This window comes from Saimiri boliviensis, chromosome 19, assembly GCF_048565385.1.
Source record: "Saimiri boliviensis isolate mSaiBol1 chromosome 19, mSaiBol1.pri, whole genome shotgun sequence".
Taxonomy (NCBI): Eukaryota; Metazoa; Chordata; class Mammalia; order Primates; family Cebidae; genus Saimiri; species Saimiri boliviensis.
In genome coordinates, this window is record NC_133467.1 from 19,120,237 (window position 1) to 19,136,884 (window position 16,648).

The following is a 16,648-nucleotide window of genomic DNA, read 5'->3' on the forward strand; positions in this document are numbered from 1 at the left end:
TTGCGTCATTCGGCAGCGTCCATAAAGTTGCTGCGCTTCGTAGTTTGCAGCGAACAACATGGCGGCCTCCGTGCTGGGCTCGGTGCTGCGGGCGTTCAAGCAGGTCAGGCCCGCAACTTTATCCACACCCCTGCCCTTCACCCCTAAGTCTCATAACCTTCAGGTCCCCCGTGGCTCTGCCACCTGTAGTGCTCAGTGCGGACCAGTCCCAAGGGTTCTCCCCCCGCCCTCTTCCCTGCTTGGGCTTGGTTCGGGGGAGGTTCGAGCCGCAAATGTCAATTTGGTTTTCCTTAGCATATAACTGACTGGCAGTGAAAGATGCGAGATTGACTCCAGTTTACAAGGGAGTGAATGGATAGGAGACGAGGTCCGAGGATTGAGCCCTTAGAGACTTACAACGTTAAGAGATAACCGTGCAAAGGAGACTGAAAGGTGCTGTCAGCTAGGGAGGTGGAAAACTAGGAGAGTAGGGTGGCGGGGAAACCAAGGATGACAGAATTTCAAAGAGTAAGGAGTGAGCAACTCTGCTCAAAGTTGACAAATCACTTAAAAAGTGTTCAGAATTGGCCGAAGGGTTTAGCAGTGTTAAAGTTGTTGGGATCTTAATCACAGCAGTTTTGATGATGTTATGAGGATGAAAGCGTTCAAAAGAATAGGAGGAATTAAATTGGATTATAGATAAGCCTTTAACGGAGCTCTGCTGTAAAGGGGAGCAAAAAAAGAAAAAGTCACTAACGGGTGTGGGGGGGGGGTTCTTTTAAACAGGAAAACATGGCAGGAAAAACAGCATGTTTGCATTAAAGGGAAAGATCCTGTAGTTAAAGACTGATGATGTATTAGACGCAGGCGTCCTCAAACTACGGCTGGCAGGCCACATGCGGCCCCCTGAGGCCATTTATCCGGCCCCCCGCTGCACTTCAGGAAGGGGCACCTCTTTCATTGGTGGTCAGTGAGAGGAGCACAGTATGTGGCGGCCCTCCAGCGGTCTGAGGGACAGTGAACTGGCCCCCTGTGTAAAAATTCTTCCCTCTAATAATTAGAGGGAAGAATTGCTACAGCTGTACCCTTATGTAGGCGAGAGGCAGTGGAGGCTGGTGGTCAATTACAAGTAATTGATCACACCTAGTTACAGATGTATTTATTCCTTCTCCACTCCCATTGCTTCACTTGACTGGCCTTTTTGTTTGTTTTACAAAAACAACTTTTAAAAAAGACGGTGGGGTCTTGTGCATGAAGTTTGGTCTTAGGAACCTGGGCAGTTCATCTATAGCAGTGTTGTCCATAGAAATATAATACGAAGCCGGGCGCGGTGGCTCAAGCGTAATCCCAGCACTTTGGGAGGCCGAGGTGGGTGGATCACGAGGTCAAGAGATCGAGACCATCCTGGTCAACATGGTGAAACCTCGTCTCTACTAAAAATACAAAACATTAGCTGGGCATGGTGGCGCGTGCCTGTAATCTCAGCTACTCAGGAGGCTGAAGCAGGAGAATTGCCTGAACCCAGGAGGCGGAGGTTGCGGTGAGCCGAGATCGCGCCATTGCACTCTAGCCTGGGTAACGAGTGAAACTCCGTCTTAAAAAAAAAAAAAAAAAGAAAGAAAGAAAAAGAAATATAATATGAACCACATATGTAATTTAAAATTTTTCTGGTAGCCACATTTAAAAAGTATGAAGTAGATGGTGGAAGTTTAATATATTTAACCAGGTATATCCAAAATACTGTGGTTTTTAACATGGAATCGATATAATATTGACTTATGCGACATTTGCATTCTTTTTTTTCATACTAGATTTTCAAACGCTTATAAGCAAATCTCAGATTGGATGCTAAATTTCCCATCATTAAAGTGGAAAATATAGTTCTACCAAAATAACAAAGTTGTTTAATCTTTACAGTGCTTTGGTTTTGAATTTCAAATTAATTAAAGAATTAGCCGGATGCGGTGGCTCAAGCCTGTAATCCCAGCACTTTGGGAGGCCGAGGCGGGTGGATCACAAGGTCAAGAGATCGAGACCATCCTGGTCAACATGGTGAAACCCCGTCTCTACTAAAAATACAAAACATTAGCTGGGCATGGTGGTGCGTGCCTGTAATCCCAGCTACTCAGGAGGTTGAGGCAGGAGAATTGCCTGAACCCAGGAGGCGGAGGTTGCAGTGAGCCGAGATCGCGCCATTGCACTCCAGCCTGGGTAACAAGAGTGAAACTCCGTCTCAAAAAAAAAAAAAAAAAAAAAAAGAATTACCTTCCTCAGTTACACTAGTAATATTACAAGTGTTTAATGGCCATATGTGGTTAGTGGCTACTGTATTGGACAGAAATGGTCTCTAATAACAGAAAGGAATGTAGAACATGTGATACAGATGCTAGTGAGTCAGTGTGTTGGTGAGCATTTATGCTCTTCTGATTTCTTTTAATTTTATAATAAAATTAAAATATAAAATTTTATAATAAAGGAGAAAGTGAAGTCATCAGCTGAGTGTGAGGATGTGAGAGGAAGTGTCAGAGGTTTAAGGGGAGAGAGACCACGTAAGAGTTGGAAATGGACAGGAGGAATGGTCGAGAGAATTGGAGTAAGTACAGAAAAGTGAGAGAGGGGCCAGAGAGCTGATGGTGTATTCAAGGGGACATTGTATTTATAGAACAATGGAATTCAGGCTGGGTGAGAGAGGAAGGCAGGAAATCAAAAGCTGAGTGAAAAAAAGTGAAACATGGTAGGATCAATAGATTGGAAGTCCCAGAAGGATTGTTATTGCAGTGTTTGAAGGAGCAAGCTAGAAAGAAGTGATAGAGAATGAGATACCCAAAATGAGATGACACAGCTTGCACTTATTAATAATAAAATACCCACAGCACGGGCGTGGAATTGAATAAACAAGTGAAGGACAAAAATCATTAAAGGAGAGGTGTTAAAAGATCATAGTGATCAGGGTATAATTTCATGTATATTGAAATCACCAAGAATTAAGATAGGAAGAATATTGGAGAGAGTGACAGTAAGCCAGGATCTAAAATTGTGGAAAAATGAAAGGGAGTGGCAGGGGTTGTGGTAGATGACTACAGCGATGAGAGAGGTGGGGGTGGTAGTAAGCCCAATGACGTAAGTCAAAGCCAGGAGCTTTCAGGTAGGAAGGAAAACTGGAAGCTGCAAGGAGGACTCTTAGCTATCCCACCTCTAGGCCCAGTCATGGGAGAAGAAGGAGCTATGGGAAAAGCTGTGAGGAGGGATTTAAAATTCAGCCAGAGCAAAAGGTGAAGGAGATGTTAATGTAAGTTGGATTTAAAAGATTTTGATGGTAGACCATGGACTGAGACGGCCCAGTGGAAAGGTTTTAGGAGCTGAAGAGGGGTGAGAGATGGGGGCATGACAGGATGCCTACAGAGCACAATAGAGTGTGACCTTAATCTATAAAGCACCGTTATAAACTGGTAAGGAAATATACCACAGTTGAAATGCAGACAGAGGACATGAAAACATTCACAGGAGAAATAATATAATAGGCCAATAAATGTTTTATTTTGAAAGTGTATACTTCAGGAGTTCAAGACCAGCCTCACCAACATGGAGAAACCTCATCTTTACTAAAAATACAAAATTAGCTGGGTGTAGTGGTGCATGCCTGTAATCCCAGGTACTCTACTCAGAAGGCTGAGGCAGGAGAATTGCTTGAACCCAAGAGGCACAGGTTCCAGTGAGCCGAGATTGTGCCATTGCACTCCAACCTGGGCAACAAGAACAAAACTCCATCTCAAAAAAAAAAAAAAGTGTATTACTTTTCTAGTAAGAAAAAAAGATGCGCCGGGCGCGGTGGCTCAAGCCTGTAATCCCAGCACTTTGGGAGGCCGAGGTGGGTGGATCACGAGGTCGAGAGATCGAGACCATCCTGGTCAACATGGTGAAACCCTGTCTCTACTAAAAATACAGAAAACTAGCTGGGCGTGGTGGCGCGTGCCTGTAATCCCAGCTACTCAGGAGGCTGAGGCAGGAGAATTGCCTGAACCCAGGAGGCGGAGGTTGCGGTGAGCCGAGGTCGCGCCATTGCACTCCAGCCTGGGTAACAAGAGCGAAACTCCATCTCAAAAAAAAAAAAAAAGAAAAAGAAAAAAAGATATGCAAAATAGAATGAAAAACTATTTTAAAAAACAAAAGTCTTTTAGGAGAATTTGATTAGGAATACTTTGAAAAAGAATTCAAAGAAGAAATGCTTAATCTTGTTTTCTAAATTACCATTACCCTCAATTTCATAGGTAAAAGCAAACCTCGCATTGCCCCTCAACATGAATGGTTTTCTCAGGCAGAATAGTTTCTCCTTGATCTTATGAATATATCTTGTTCTTTTCCATGTTTTGTTTGGACAAACTACCTTTTCTCCCCTCCTGTGTCCCCACTTTTGTCAAAATTCTATCAACATTTCAAGGTTGAATTGCTGTCAGAATTTCAAAGCCCCTCTTTCTGTGACAAGCATTTCCAGCCATGGTTATCAACGCATTCACTGGACTTAGTCATATGCCACATCAATATTTAAATTCTATTCCTGCTTATTTTTTTCCCAAAAGGTGATTGCAGAATTGTTAAAAATGTGAGACTTTAGTAATATGAGTACTGGAAATGATCAGTTTATCTTTTGTTAATAAATTGAAAAAGCTTTGGCTTTCTATAGTATTCTTATTTTCAGTTTTATATTCTGTTGCTATTCACTTGGGGTGGCTGGCCAGATATTAACTATTAGGAAAAGTTACAGATTGTAATCTCAAACCTTTTGGAGGATGAAAAGGTCTTATTGAGGCATGCTGAAAGCAGCTGCCTCATTAACATTAGCATAGGAAAGAGAGAGGATCAAAGGCTTTCTATTTACCCCAAGTCCCTTTGTCTCTGCTCTGTTTACTCAGGTAAACTTGGTGCTGGATGGTCCTTCAGTGGGAGGAGAATTACCTGTTTATAGACTTTACTCTGGGCCCAGAACATGAAGCTTTTTATCATTCATGTAACCACTCTTTTAACCGTGTTAATTATCAACAAATGTGTTGACTTAGAACCTAAAATTTTGATAGAATAAATGTGTGGATGGACAGAGGATCTTGGTCAATTGGTAGCATTTCACCCTCAGAAAGCAGCCAACAGCCATCCCTAGCCCACTTGTGTCATTGAACTAGGTGTGAGAGTGCATTCATTCATCCATTGTTGAGTCAGGGTCTGCAGGCCAGACTTCCGCAGGTGGTGGTCAACATCTCAATATTCTGCTATACATATATTTCTTCTATAAACATCAGTTATTGAAAGCCATCATGTTTTTAAAAATCATACTTTAAGTTCTGGAGTACATGTACAGAACGTGCAGGTTTGTTATATAGATGTGTACACATGCCGTGGTGGTTTGCTGCATCCATCACCCTGCCATCTACATTAGGTATTTCTCCTAATGCTGTCCCTCCCTATCCCCCTACCCCCTGCTGTCCCCTGCCCACAAGCCCGGTGCCCCCTGTGTGTGCTGTTCCCCTCCCTGTGTCTATGTGTTCTCATTGTTCAACACCCACTTACGAGTGAGAACATGAGGTGCTTGGTTTTCTGTTCTTGGGTCAGTTTGCTGAGGATGATGGTTTCCAGCTTTATCCATGACCCTGCAAAGGACATGAACTCACCCTTTTTATTGCTGCATAGTATTCCATGGTGTATATGTACCACATTTTCTTTATCCAGTCTGTTATTGATGGGCATTTGGGTTGGTTCCAAGTCTTTGCTATTGTGAACAGTGCCACAATAAACATACATGTGCATGTGTCTTTATAATAGAATGATTTATAATCCTTTGGGTATATACCAGTAATGGGATTGCTGGATCACATGGTATTTTTGGTTCTAGATCCTTGAGGAATTGCCGCACTGTCTTCCACAATGGTTGAATTAAGACGTTCCCACCAACAGTGTAAAATTGTTCCTATTTCTCCACATCCTCACCAGCATCTGTTGTCTCCTAATTTTTTAATGATTGCCCCTCTATCTGGCATGAGATGGTACCTAGATGTGTGTCTGATTTACATTAATGACCAGTGATGGTGAGCTTTTTTTCATGTTTGTTGACTGCATAAATGACTTCTTTTGAGAATTGTCTGTTCATATCGTTGCCCACTTTTTGATGGTTTTTTTTTTTTTTAATGTAAATTTAAGTTCTTTGTAGATTCTGGATATTAGCCCTTCGTCTGATGGGTAGATTGCAAAAATTTTTTCCATTCCATTGGTTGCTGGTTCACTCTAATGATAGTTTCTTTTGCTGTGCAGAAGCTCTTTAGTTTCGTTAGATCCCATTTGTCTATTTTGGCTTTTGTTGCCATTGCTTTTAGTGTTTTAGTCATGAAGTCCTTGCCCATGCCTATATCCTGAATGGTATTGCCTAGGTTTTCTTCTAGTGTTTTTATGGTGTTAGGTCTTATGTTTAAATTGTTAATCCATCTGGAGTTAATTTTTGTATAAGGTGTAAGGAAGGAGTCCAGTTTCAGCTTTCTGCATATGGCTAGCCAATTTTCCCAACACCATTTGTTAAATAGGGAACCCTTTCCCCATTGCTTGTTTTTGTCAGGTTTGTCAAAGATAAGATGGTTGTAGATGTGTGATGTTATTTCTGAGGTCTCTGTTCTGTTCCATTGGTCTATATCTCTATTTTGGTAACAGTACAATGCTGTTTTGATTACTATAGCCTTGTAGTGTAGTTTGAAGTCAGGTAGGGTGATGCCTCCAGCTTTGTTTTTTTGTTGTTGTTTTTTGTTTTGATGATTTGGTTTGGTTTCTCTGGCTTAGGATTGTCTTGGCTATGTGGGCTCTTTTTTGGTTCCATATGATGTTTAAGGTGTTTTTTTCCAATTCTGTGAAGAAAGTCAATGGTGGCTTGATGGGGATAGCATTGAATCTATAAATTACTTTGGGCAGTATGACCATTTTCTCGATATTGATTCTTCCTATCCATGAGCATGGAATGTTTTTCCATCTGTTTGTGTCCTCTCATTTCCTTGAGCAGTGGGTTGTAGTTCTCCTTGAAGAGATCCTTCACATCCCTTGTTAGTTGTATTCCTAGGTATTTTATTCTCTTTGTAGCAGTTGTGAATGGGAGTTCACTCATGATTTGACCATTACTGGTGTATAGGAATGCTTGTGATTTTTGCACATTGACTTTGTATCCTGAGACTTTGCTGAAGTTGCTTGTTAGCTTAAGGAGATTTTGGGCTGAGACAATGGGGTCTTCTAAATATACAATCATGGTATCTGCAAATAGAGACATTGACCTCCTGTTTTCCTAATTGAATACCCTTTATTTCTTTTTCTTGCCTGATTGCCCTTGTCAGAACTTCCAATACTATGCTGAATAGGAGTGGTCAGAGAGGGCATCCTTGTCTAGTGCCAGTTTTCAAAGAGAATGCTTCCAGTTTTTGCCCAGTCAGCATGATATTGACTGTAGGTTTGTCATAAATAGTATTTTGAGATAATTCATCGATACCTAGCTTATTGAGAGTTTTTAGCCTAAAGAGCTGTTGAATTTTGTCAAAGGCCATCTCTGCATCTATTGAGATAATCTTGTGGTTTTTGTCTTTGGTTCTATTTATGTGATGGATTACATTTATAGATTTGCATATGTTGAACCAGCCTTGCATCCCAGAGATGAAGCTGACTTGATCACGATGGATAAGGTTTTTGATGCGCTGTTGGATTTGGTTTGCCGGTATTTTATTAAGGATTTTTGCGTCAATATTCGTCATGGATATTGGCCTGAAATTTTCTTTTTTAGTTGTGACTCTGCCAGACTTTGATAACAGGATAATGTTGGTCTCATAAAATGAGTTAAGAATGATTCCCTCTTTTTGTATTGTTTGGAATAGTTTCAGAAGGAATGATACCAGCTCCTCTTTGTACCTCTGGTAGAATTCAGCTGTGCATCTTGTTAAAATGCATGCTCTGAATGAGGAGACCCCAAACAAACTGTGTGTGAGCAGCATGGCTGCAGGTAGGCTGAGTCCAAAAAGAAAGTCAGTGCAGGGCAGTGGGATAGGAGTTGGTTTTATAGGTTTGGGGTGGGCAGTGGAAAGTTATAGAAGTTACAGTTCACAGCAGTTTTTGCAAGCTGGGAGGGGGGTGTAGGGTTTGGAGTCACAAGGTTGACCAAGGTTGGTTACAAATTCCAGTTGCCCTATCAGTTGAGGTAGGAATAAGGAACAATAGAAGAATATCTCAGAGTTAATTAGGCACCACAGGGGTTGGACATTTCTCCTTTTGTGGTTTTCCAGTTACTTCGGATTTCTAGTTGCAGGAACTCATCTGCAGTGTCACAGAGGTTACCATGGCACAATCAGTCTAAAAGACCTACTTTCCTGTCTTTTTATATTAATAATATAAAGGAAAAGAAATGAAGAGTGGAGGGCGATAGAATATTAGGAAGACTGGCACAGAGGGATGATGGGGTGATGTTTCTTAGGCCTTCTCTGAGCGTGATTGGGGGTGGTGTGGAAACCTGAAAAGGGGAAAGAATTGAGACTGCTGAGAGATCTCGAGGCAAGGAGTGACATTGTGGGGTGTTAGAAGGAGCATTTGTCGTATTGACTGATTGGTTATCGCTTGTATACAATTTTGTAAGAATCGAGAGATTTATCAGAAAACACAAGGTCCAAAAAGAGAGGAAAAAGATAGGTATTGGTAAAATGGGTGCTCTGAATGAAGAGACACCCCGCCAAGCAGGCATTGTGTGAACAGCATGGCCATTTATTCACCCAGGTGCAGGCGGGCTGAGTGAAAGAGAGTCACTGAAGGGCAGTGGGATGGGAGTTGGTTTTATAGATTTGGGGTGGGCAGTGGAAAGTTACAGTTTAGGATGGTTTTTTGCAAGCTGGGAAGGGGTCATAGGGTCTGGAGTCACAAGGTTGACCAAGGTCAGTTACAAAGTCCAGTGGCCTCTCATTTGGGGTGGGAATAAGCAACAATAGAGAATGTCTCAAAGTTAAGTAGGTGCCACAGGGGTTTCTTCCTCTTTTCATGATCTTCCAGCTACTTCAGATTTTCTAATTCCAGAAGGCCCTCCAGTGGTGTACATGTGGTTCACGGGGGTTCGCCGTGCTGTTCACGGCACGGTCAGGCCTTACATTCCTGTCTTTTTATATTAGTAACATAAAGGAAAAAGAAATTAAGAGTGGAGAGCAGTGGAATATTAGGAAGGCCGGCACAGAGGGGTGATGGGGTGATGTTTCTCAGGGCTTCTTCAAGTGAGATTGGGGGCATCGCAGAAACCTAAAAATGGAAAAGAATTGAGACTGCTGGGAGATCTCAGGGCAAGGAGTGATATTGTGGGGTTGTTAGGAGCATTTGCCGTATTGACTGATTGATTATCGCTTGTATACGATTTTGTAGGAATTGAGAGATTAATCGGAAAACATAGTGTCCAAATAAGAGAGGGGAAGGATAAGTATCACAGGACTAAGGACTGGAAGAAGCCATCACTTCCAGTTAGAGGGTCCAACCAGACCAGCCAGGTCCAAGATAACAAATTGCCTGATTAGCGGGCTTTGGGGCTCTTTCTTTTAATTTATTGATGGCATCATATACGAGGCTGGACTGGTTTACATAGAAACAACATTCTTCATTAAGGAATAGGCAAAGACCTTTTTCAGCAGTCAGTAAATTAAGACTTCTGTGGTTTTGGAGGACAACTGCATCTAGGGAATTTACTTGAGCTTGTAGAAGGGATAGTGAGGGAGTTAATTCTGCCACGCTAGCAGAGAAATCATTAGAGAGGCTACAAAAGGTGACAGTTGAAGTGGTAGGCGTGCTCATGTCTGTGCCGAGTGCAGTAGTAATTCCTAACCCTACAAGTCAGGGGATCAGTGGAATAACCTGCTTGTATCATGTCGGGACCACAAGGGGAACAGGGAGGCTTTTGTCTCCGTTGGCGAACTGAATTTTGGGAGTAAGGAAAACTAGGGTACAAGTGCCTATCCAGTTGGTAGGAAGGCAGATGTAAGAAGAACCACAGAGGAAAAAAAGCTGAGAAAGTGTTCCGAGGGTGGGCTTTGGACCCAAATGCCAAGGGAACCAGCAAGGGCTGTGGCCATTAAGGTTGTAGCAGAGTTCCACAGGGTAACTGTGGAGAGAGAGCTTTTGTTCTCATGGTGTATGAGGAAGCACGTGCTGTCTATAAGTAACTATGCAAGTTTATTAACAAGATTGGGTATGAGCAGACAGGAAGAGGGTTCTGGAGGAGAGTGAGGAGCAAGGGGAGGGTAGCCAAGGGTGGAGTGAGAGGGTAAAGGCCTACCTAGGCAGAACCTGCTATTGATGTTTTTAAGGCTGCTAGTGATAAGGAAGGGCTTTTCTGTAATGTGCAGTTCACAGCTCCTATTTTTAGGGTAATGTAGGTAGCAGGGCTCTTGAGGTGAAGAGTAAAGGAACACAGAGAGGGTGGGAGATTTTCTAGGGGGGTTCCGGTGGATGATTGTCAGAGATGCATAAGGGAGCCCAGCAGTAGGAATAGTTGTTTGTGTGGTTAGCAGTCCAGGAACGAGGAGTGTTGAGTTGACATCGGGAGAAAGATTAGGTAGGTAGGTGCATAGAAGAGCAGCAGCCTGTTGAGATGAGAATCTGGGATGTCTCTGTCGATGCTGTCTAAGAGGTAGAGTAGTTCTTTGGGGGAGTACAGGTTGGGGGTGTTGAAAGATGTCTACAGGTGTAAAGAAATGGGAGTTTGTCCAATTGGTCAGTAGGGCAGGAACGGCTGCGTAGTGGGATGAGGAGAGGGAAATGCATAGCCAGCTATCTCTGGCTAAGGAAGGGTTCAAGTTGGCTAGGAGAGAGTAGCTTAGGTTTCTGGTATATCTGAGGTAATCAGGGAGGGGTAGAGGGTAGCAGGAGAACGGGAGCGATAATAAGAGTGAGTATGAAAGAAAAGAGGACTTAATCGGGGTGGAAGAACTGGAGAGTTCCTTGCCACTGAAGATCATCTAACCACTCTAAAAGAGTCGAGGGTGGCAGCCTGGGGATAAAACCACGAAGTACCGGCAGTAATTGCCTGAAGGAAAAGTGTAAACCGGCAGTGTAAACAAAAACAGGGCATTTAAGTTTCCTCAGAAGAGGCTGAAGAGAGTACTTGCAACTTCCAAGAGGAGGTGGAGGAGTCAGGCTGGCTGTCTGATGGGCACAGCTTCACCCTGGAGCAGTGAACCCGCTGGGGAGGGTCTTGCAGGCGAACAGCAGTTGGGGTGCTGTAGACAACCAGAAAGGGTCCTGTCCACCAAGGTTGTAGAGACTGGGGGCCAGGCTCTTTTTCAGAACTGACTGTCCGACTAGGGTGTCTTCATATGGCTGATTATCTGGAGTAGGTAAGAGAAGGTTAAGTTAGAGAAGCCTGGGAATTTCATGTCTGGCCTGCTGGAGGATTGGAAGGTACTCACCAAGAGGGCTGATGTCTAGAATAAGGTTGGACCCAAGCAGAAAGGTACAGTCATATAGGAGTTCAAAGGGGTTGTACTCTGTGGGTTCCCGAGGAGTGGCCTGAATTCTGAGAAGAGCAAGGGGTAGAAGAGCTGTCTAGTCTTTCTTAAGTTGGAGGCTGAGTTTGGTGAGATGTGTTTTTAAAATGCCATCAGTTCTTTCTACTTTGCCTGAGCACTGAGGATGGTGTGGGGTGTGGAGATTCTACTGGATGCCCAGGGCGGAGACTGCTTTGGTGATCTGGCTAATGAAGGCCAGTCCATTGTCTAACTATGAACGTAGGAGACCGAAGCAGGGAATTATGTCTGACAGAGGGAGGAAATCACTGCGATGGCCTTTTCAGACCCTGTGGGAAAGGCCTCCACCCATCCTGTAAAAGTGTCAGCTCAGACCAGGAGGTATTTGAACTTTCTGACATGGGGCATATGAGTAAAGTTTATCTGCCAGTCTTGTGCAGGGGTGAACCCTCAAGCCTGATGTGTAGGAAAGGGAGGGGCCTGAGGAAGCCTTGGGGAGTAGTAGAGTGGCAGGTGGAATGTTGAGAAGCGACTGCCTTGAGGATGGACTTCCACAATGGAAAGGTAATGAGAGGTTCTGAAAGACAGGCTCGTGGCTTGTACCCTACATGAAAGCGGTCTTGAAAGGACAAGAGAATAGAATGAGCTTGTGAGGCAGGAAGGGGGAATTTTCCATGATCTAAGAACCACTTGCCTTGAGTAGGAAGTGATTGACAGGTTAAGTTTTCTGTGGGAGAGTAGGTGGGAATGACAGGTGAGAAGGAGAAATACTGGCCATGAGAGGCAGGTATTGGAGCATCAGCTGCTGCTTTGCTGTTTTATCAGCCTAAGCGTTTCCTTGAGTAATGGGATCTGATGGGTTATGGTGTCGCTTGCAGTGAATGACTCCGACTTTGGCTGGAAGTAAAGCAGCTTGAGGAAGAGTTTTAATCACCGGGGCATGGATAATGGAGGACCCTTGTGTAGTAAGAAATACTCTTTCTGCCCATATAACAGCACGGTGATGAAGGATGTGGAAGACATTTAGAATCAGTGTAGATATTGACATGCAGTCCTTTTGCAAGTGTGAGAGCATGGATTAAAGCAGTAAGCTCAGCTTGTTGAGAAGTGGTAGAAGGGGGATACATAGCAGCATCAATAATAGATGTGAGAGACACTATTGCATAACCTGCTTTTGCTGTTGATGATCGGTTGGGCTTTGAGGAGCTGCCGTCAGTAAACCAAGTGTGGTCTGGGTCCGGAATAGGAAAGAGAGAAATAAGAGGAAATGGGGAGGATGCCATATGGATTAGGGAGATACAGTTATGGGGTTCAGGGTTTATGTCAGGTATTAAGTGAGAGGCTGGGTTGAAGTCAGGTCCAAGAGCAATGGTTACTGTGGGGGTTTCAATAAAGAGTGCATCAAGCTGGTGAAGGTGAGGGGCTGAAAGTAAGTGTGTGAGGTGTGAAGAGGAAATCTTGGGGAAGAGTGGTCCAGGTTAACTGCTGGGACTGGTGGGAATTCACGGCAAGGCTTCCAGGCCTCTCAAAACTCCCTGAGTAAAGGCAAAATCAGTCCAAGTAAAGGCGAAAAGAGGCTAAGAGGAGGGCTTTAAGGGGTTGGTGAAAATGGCGTCTTTCTGATCAAGAACGGAATAGTGAGTTATGGGTATGGAAGATAGGACGGTATAAGGGTTTGGTACAACAGGACGGATGGGAGGCATAATCTGATTGTTGAGGCAAAGGTCTTGGACTAGCCTATAGGATTTGTCTGGTTTCTGGACAGGTAGAATAGGGGAGTTGTAAGGAGAATTTGTAGGCTTTAAAAGGCCATGTTGTAATAGGTGAGTGATAACAGGCTTTAATCCCTTTAAAGCCTGTTGTGGGATGGGGTACTGGTGTTAAGCAGGATAAGAGTGATTGGGATGATGAGGGGTAAGTGACTTGTAGCAAGGGCTGGGGAGGTGGTGTCCTGCACCTTAGAGTTAAGGTAGGGGGTATAAGGGTAGCTTTTGAGGGAGTTAACAGGTTTGGGGAGGAGGTTGGCAATGAGGTATAGCTGTTGCCCAGGAATAGTTAAGGAGGCAGACAATTTTGTTAGGATATCTTGGCCTAACGGGAACTGGACAAGTGGGGATGATTAGGAAAGAATGTGGAAAGGATTGTTGGCCTAATTGACATCAGACTTGGGGAGTTTTGAGAGGCCTGTAAGCCTTGCCATCAATTCCCACAACAGTTATGGAGGCCAAGGAGACAGGTCCTTGAAAAGAAGGCAGCGTGGAGTGGGAGGCCCCCATATCGATTAAGAAGGGGATAGACTTACCCTCCACCATAAGAGTTACCAGAAGCTTGGTGTCTGTGATGGTCCAGGGGGCTTCCAAGGTGTTCAGACAGCATTAGTCTTCAACTGCCACGCCAAGGAGATCTGGGAAGGATTTGATCTGGGAGCTGTGGGTTGTAGCTGTAGGAGCTCTGGGAGCAGCAACATGAGTCAGAGAGTCCAACTTTTAGTGGGGACCCCACACAGACCAGGCAGGCCTTAGGGGGAATCTCAGGCTGTGGGCATTCCTTGGCCCAGTGGCCAGGTTTCCAACACTTGAAGCAAGTTTTGGGAGGGACAGCTGGATGCTGCAGTCTGGGTGCTTTGAAGTCTTTATGAGCCAGTGATATGACTGGGGTTTGTCTTACAGCAGAGGCAAGCATCTGTAGTTCTGAGATGCACTGCCGCCAGGCAGCTTTTTCCCCATTGAACGCCTTGAAGGCAGGATTAATTCTTGTTGTGGGGTTTGAGGGACAGATTCTAATTTCTGTGGCTTTTTTGTAATGTGAGGGGCTGATTGGGTGATAAAATACCTATTCTTCAGGGATGGAGTAGAAGTAAGGATGACATTAAGTTACTCCAGGTGAGTTATAGGACTGGGTTAGACATTGGAACTCTTGTATACATTTAGTAGGATCTAATAAAAAGGAGCCTAACCATTGGCCAATTTGGGAAGGGTCAGTTAAAGAGAAAAGAACATGCACCCTAACTATGCCTTCTCCTCCAGCCGCCTCTCGAAGGGGGAATTGTTGGGCAGGGGCAGTTAGGAGTTAGCCATGGGACCAAGCTGTAAGCTGGACTGGGTGTGAGGTAGGGAGGTGACAGGAGGGGCATAAAGAGGTGGGCTGTGGGCAGAGGAAGAGGAGGGAGTCTCCAGTGGTGGGGGTAAGGGCTGGATTGGATTCTGGTTCAGACAGGAAGGGAGGAGAAAGATCAGAAGGGTTGATGGGCAAGGAGGATTCTGGGTTGCTAGCAGAGGCAGGAGGAGCAGACGGAAGGGAGAGAAGGAAAATTTGGGATGAGTTGCAATGAGAGCAGAGATTAGGGAGGGATTGGAGTATAAAAAAAATGCCTGGGCCAGGCGCAGTGGCTCATGCCTGTAATCTAGCACTTTGGGAGGCTGAGGCAGGTGTATCACCTGAGCTCAGGAGTTCAAGACAGGCCTAACCAACATGGAAAAACCCTGTCTCTACTAAAAATACAAAATTAGCCGGGCATGGTGGTGCATGCCTATAATCCCAGCTACTCGGGAGGCTGAGGCAGGAGAATTGCTTGAACCTGGGAAGCAGAGATTGCGATGAGCCAAGATCGTGGCACTGCACTCCAGCCTGGCAACAGAGGGAAACTGTCTCCAAAAAAAAAAAAAAAATGCCTGGATGTCAGGCACCTCAAACCATTTGCCCATTCGTTGACAAAAATTGTCTAGGTTTTACAGAATAGAAAATTTGAAAGTGCCATTTTCTGGCTGTTAGGAACTGTTGTCTAATTTGTATTGAGGGTAGACTGTGTTACAGGAAAAATTAGATGTTTGGGTTTCAGATTAGGCGACAGCTGAAGAGGTTTTAGGTTTTTTAGGATGCAGGCTAGAGGCCAAGACTGAGGAATATAGGGCAGTATACTGCCCATAGCGAAGTTCTAAGGAAAGGAGTAGAGTAGAGGAGGAGAAGGAGTGAGCAGCCACCAGGGTCTTCAGTAGTCAGCCCTGACAGAATCCTGGGCTGTAACATGTGTGAGTGATCAAGGCAGGCATCCCCGAGATTGACCGGACACCAAAGGGAAGACTGTCTTCCCGAGTCCGGGACCAAGGTTGGAGTTTTTGAGCAAGAGGGAGAGATTTGTCTCCTCTGTCCCTACACAGATAGTGTCTCAAAGCTTTGTCTCCACTAGAAGGAGAAAGATTTAAAGGAAAAGAGAGAGGGAGAGACTTGTCTCCTTTTCTCTACCTAGAAGCAGAAGGATTTAAAGGAAAAGAGAGAGAAAAAGGGAGAGACTTGTCTCCTTTTCTCTAAAGAAAAAGAAAGAGAGACTGCTTACTGGATCTGAAGATGGTGAGAGAGCTATTCAGCATGGAGCTGCTGGGCTGAAGTATTGAGGTCTCAGGTGGGTCTCCGCAGAGGGGGAGCAGGGACGGGGGTCAGTCTCCCTAAGGAGTACCCCTGTCGCAGGTTTTGGCACCAAATGTTAAAATGCGTGCTCTGAATGAAGAGACACCCCTCCCACCCCCTCACCCCCTGCAAAACAGGCTTTGTGTGAGCAACATGGCTGTTTATTCACCCAGGTGCAGGCGGTCTAAGTCCAAAAAGAGTCAGTGCAGGGCAGTGGGATAGGAGTTGGTTTTATAGGTTTGGGGTAGGCAGTGGAAAGTTACAGAAGTTACAGTTCAGGGTGGTTTTTGCAAGCTGAGATGGGGTTGTAGAGTCTGGAGTTACAAGGTTGGCCAGTGTTGGTTACAAAGTCCAGTTGCCTTTATCAGTTGAGGCGGGAATAAGGAACAATAGAAGAATGTCTCAAAATTAATTAGGCACCACAGGGGTTGGACATTTCTTCTCCTTTTGTGGTTTTCCAGTTACTTCAGACTTTCTAGTTCCAGGAACTCATCTGGAGTGTACATGCAGGTCACAGAGGTTACCATGGCACAATCAGTCTGCCTAAAAGACCTTACAAACCCGTGTGGTTCTGGAGTTTTTTTGGTTGGTAAGCTATTAATTGCTGCCTCAATTTCAGACCTTGTTATTGGTCTATTCAGACATTCAGCTTCTTCCTGGTTTAGTCTTGGGAGGGTGTAAGTGTCCAGGAATTTATCCATTTCTTCTAGATTTACTGGTTTATTTGCATAGAGGTGTTTGTAGTATTCTCTGATGGAAGCCATCAT

The 16,648-nt window shown here is 44.4% G+C and overlaps 1 protein-coding gene across 2 annotated transcripts in view; it reads left to right on the plus strand.

Annotated features, from left to right (window-relative positions):
- Positions 1-16,648, plus strand: part of MRPS14 (mitochondrial ribosomal protein S14) — a 30,737-nt gene continuing 14,089 nt past the window's right edge. For both annotated transcript variants that reach the window (XR_012515070.1, XM_003925344.4), the window contains exon 1: positions 1-103. Coding sequence is in view for 1 of the 2 variants with exons in the window: in XM_003925344.4 (XP_003925393.1) it covers positions 59-103 (45 nt within the window). In the remaining variant the exon portion in view is untranslated. The remainder of the gene's footprint in view (positions 104-16,648) is intronic.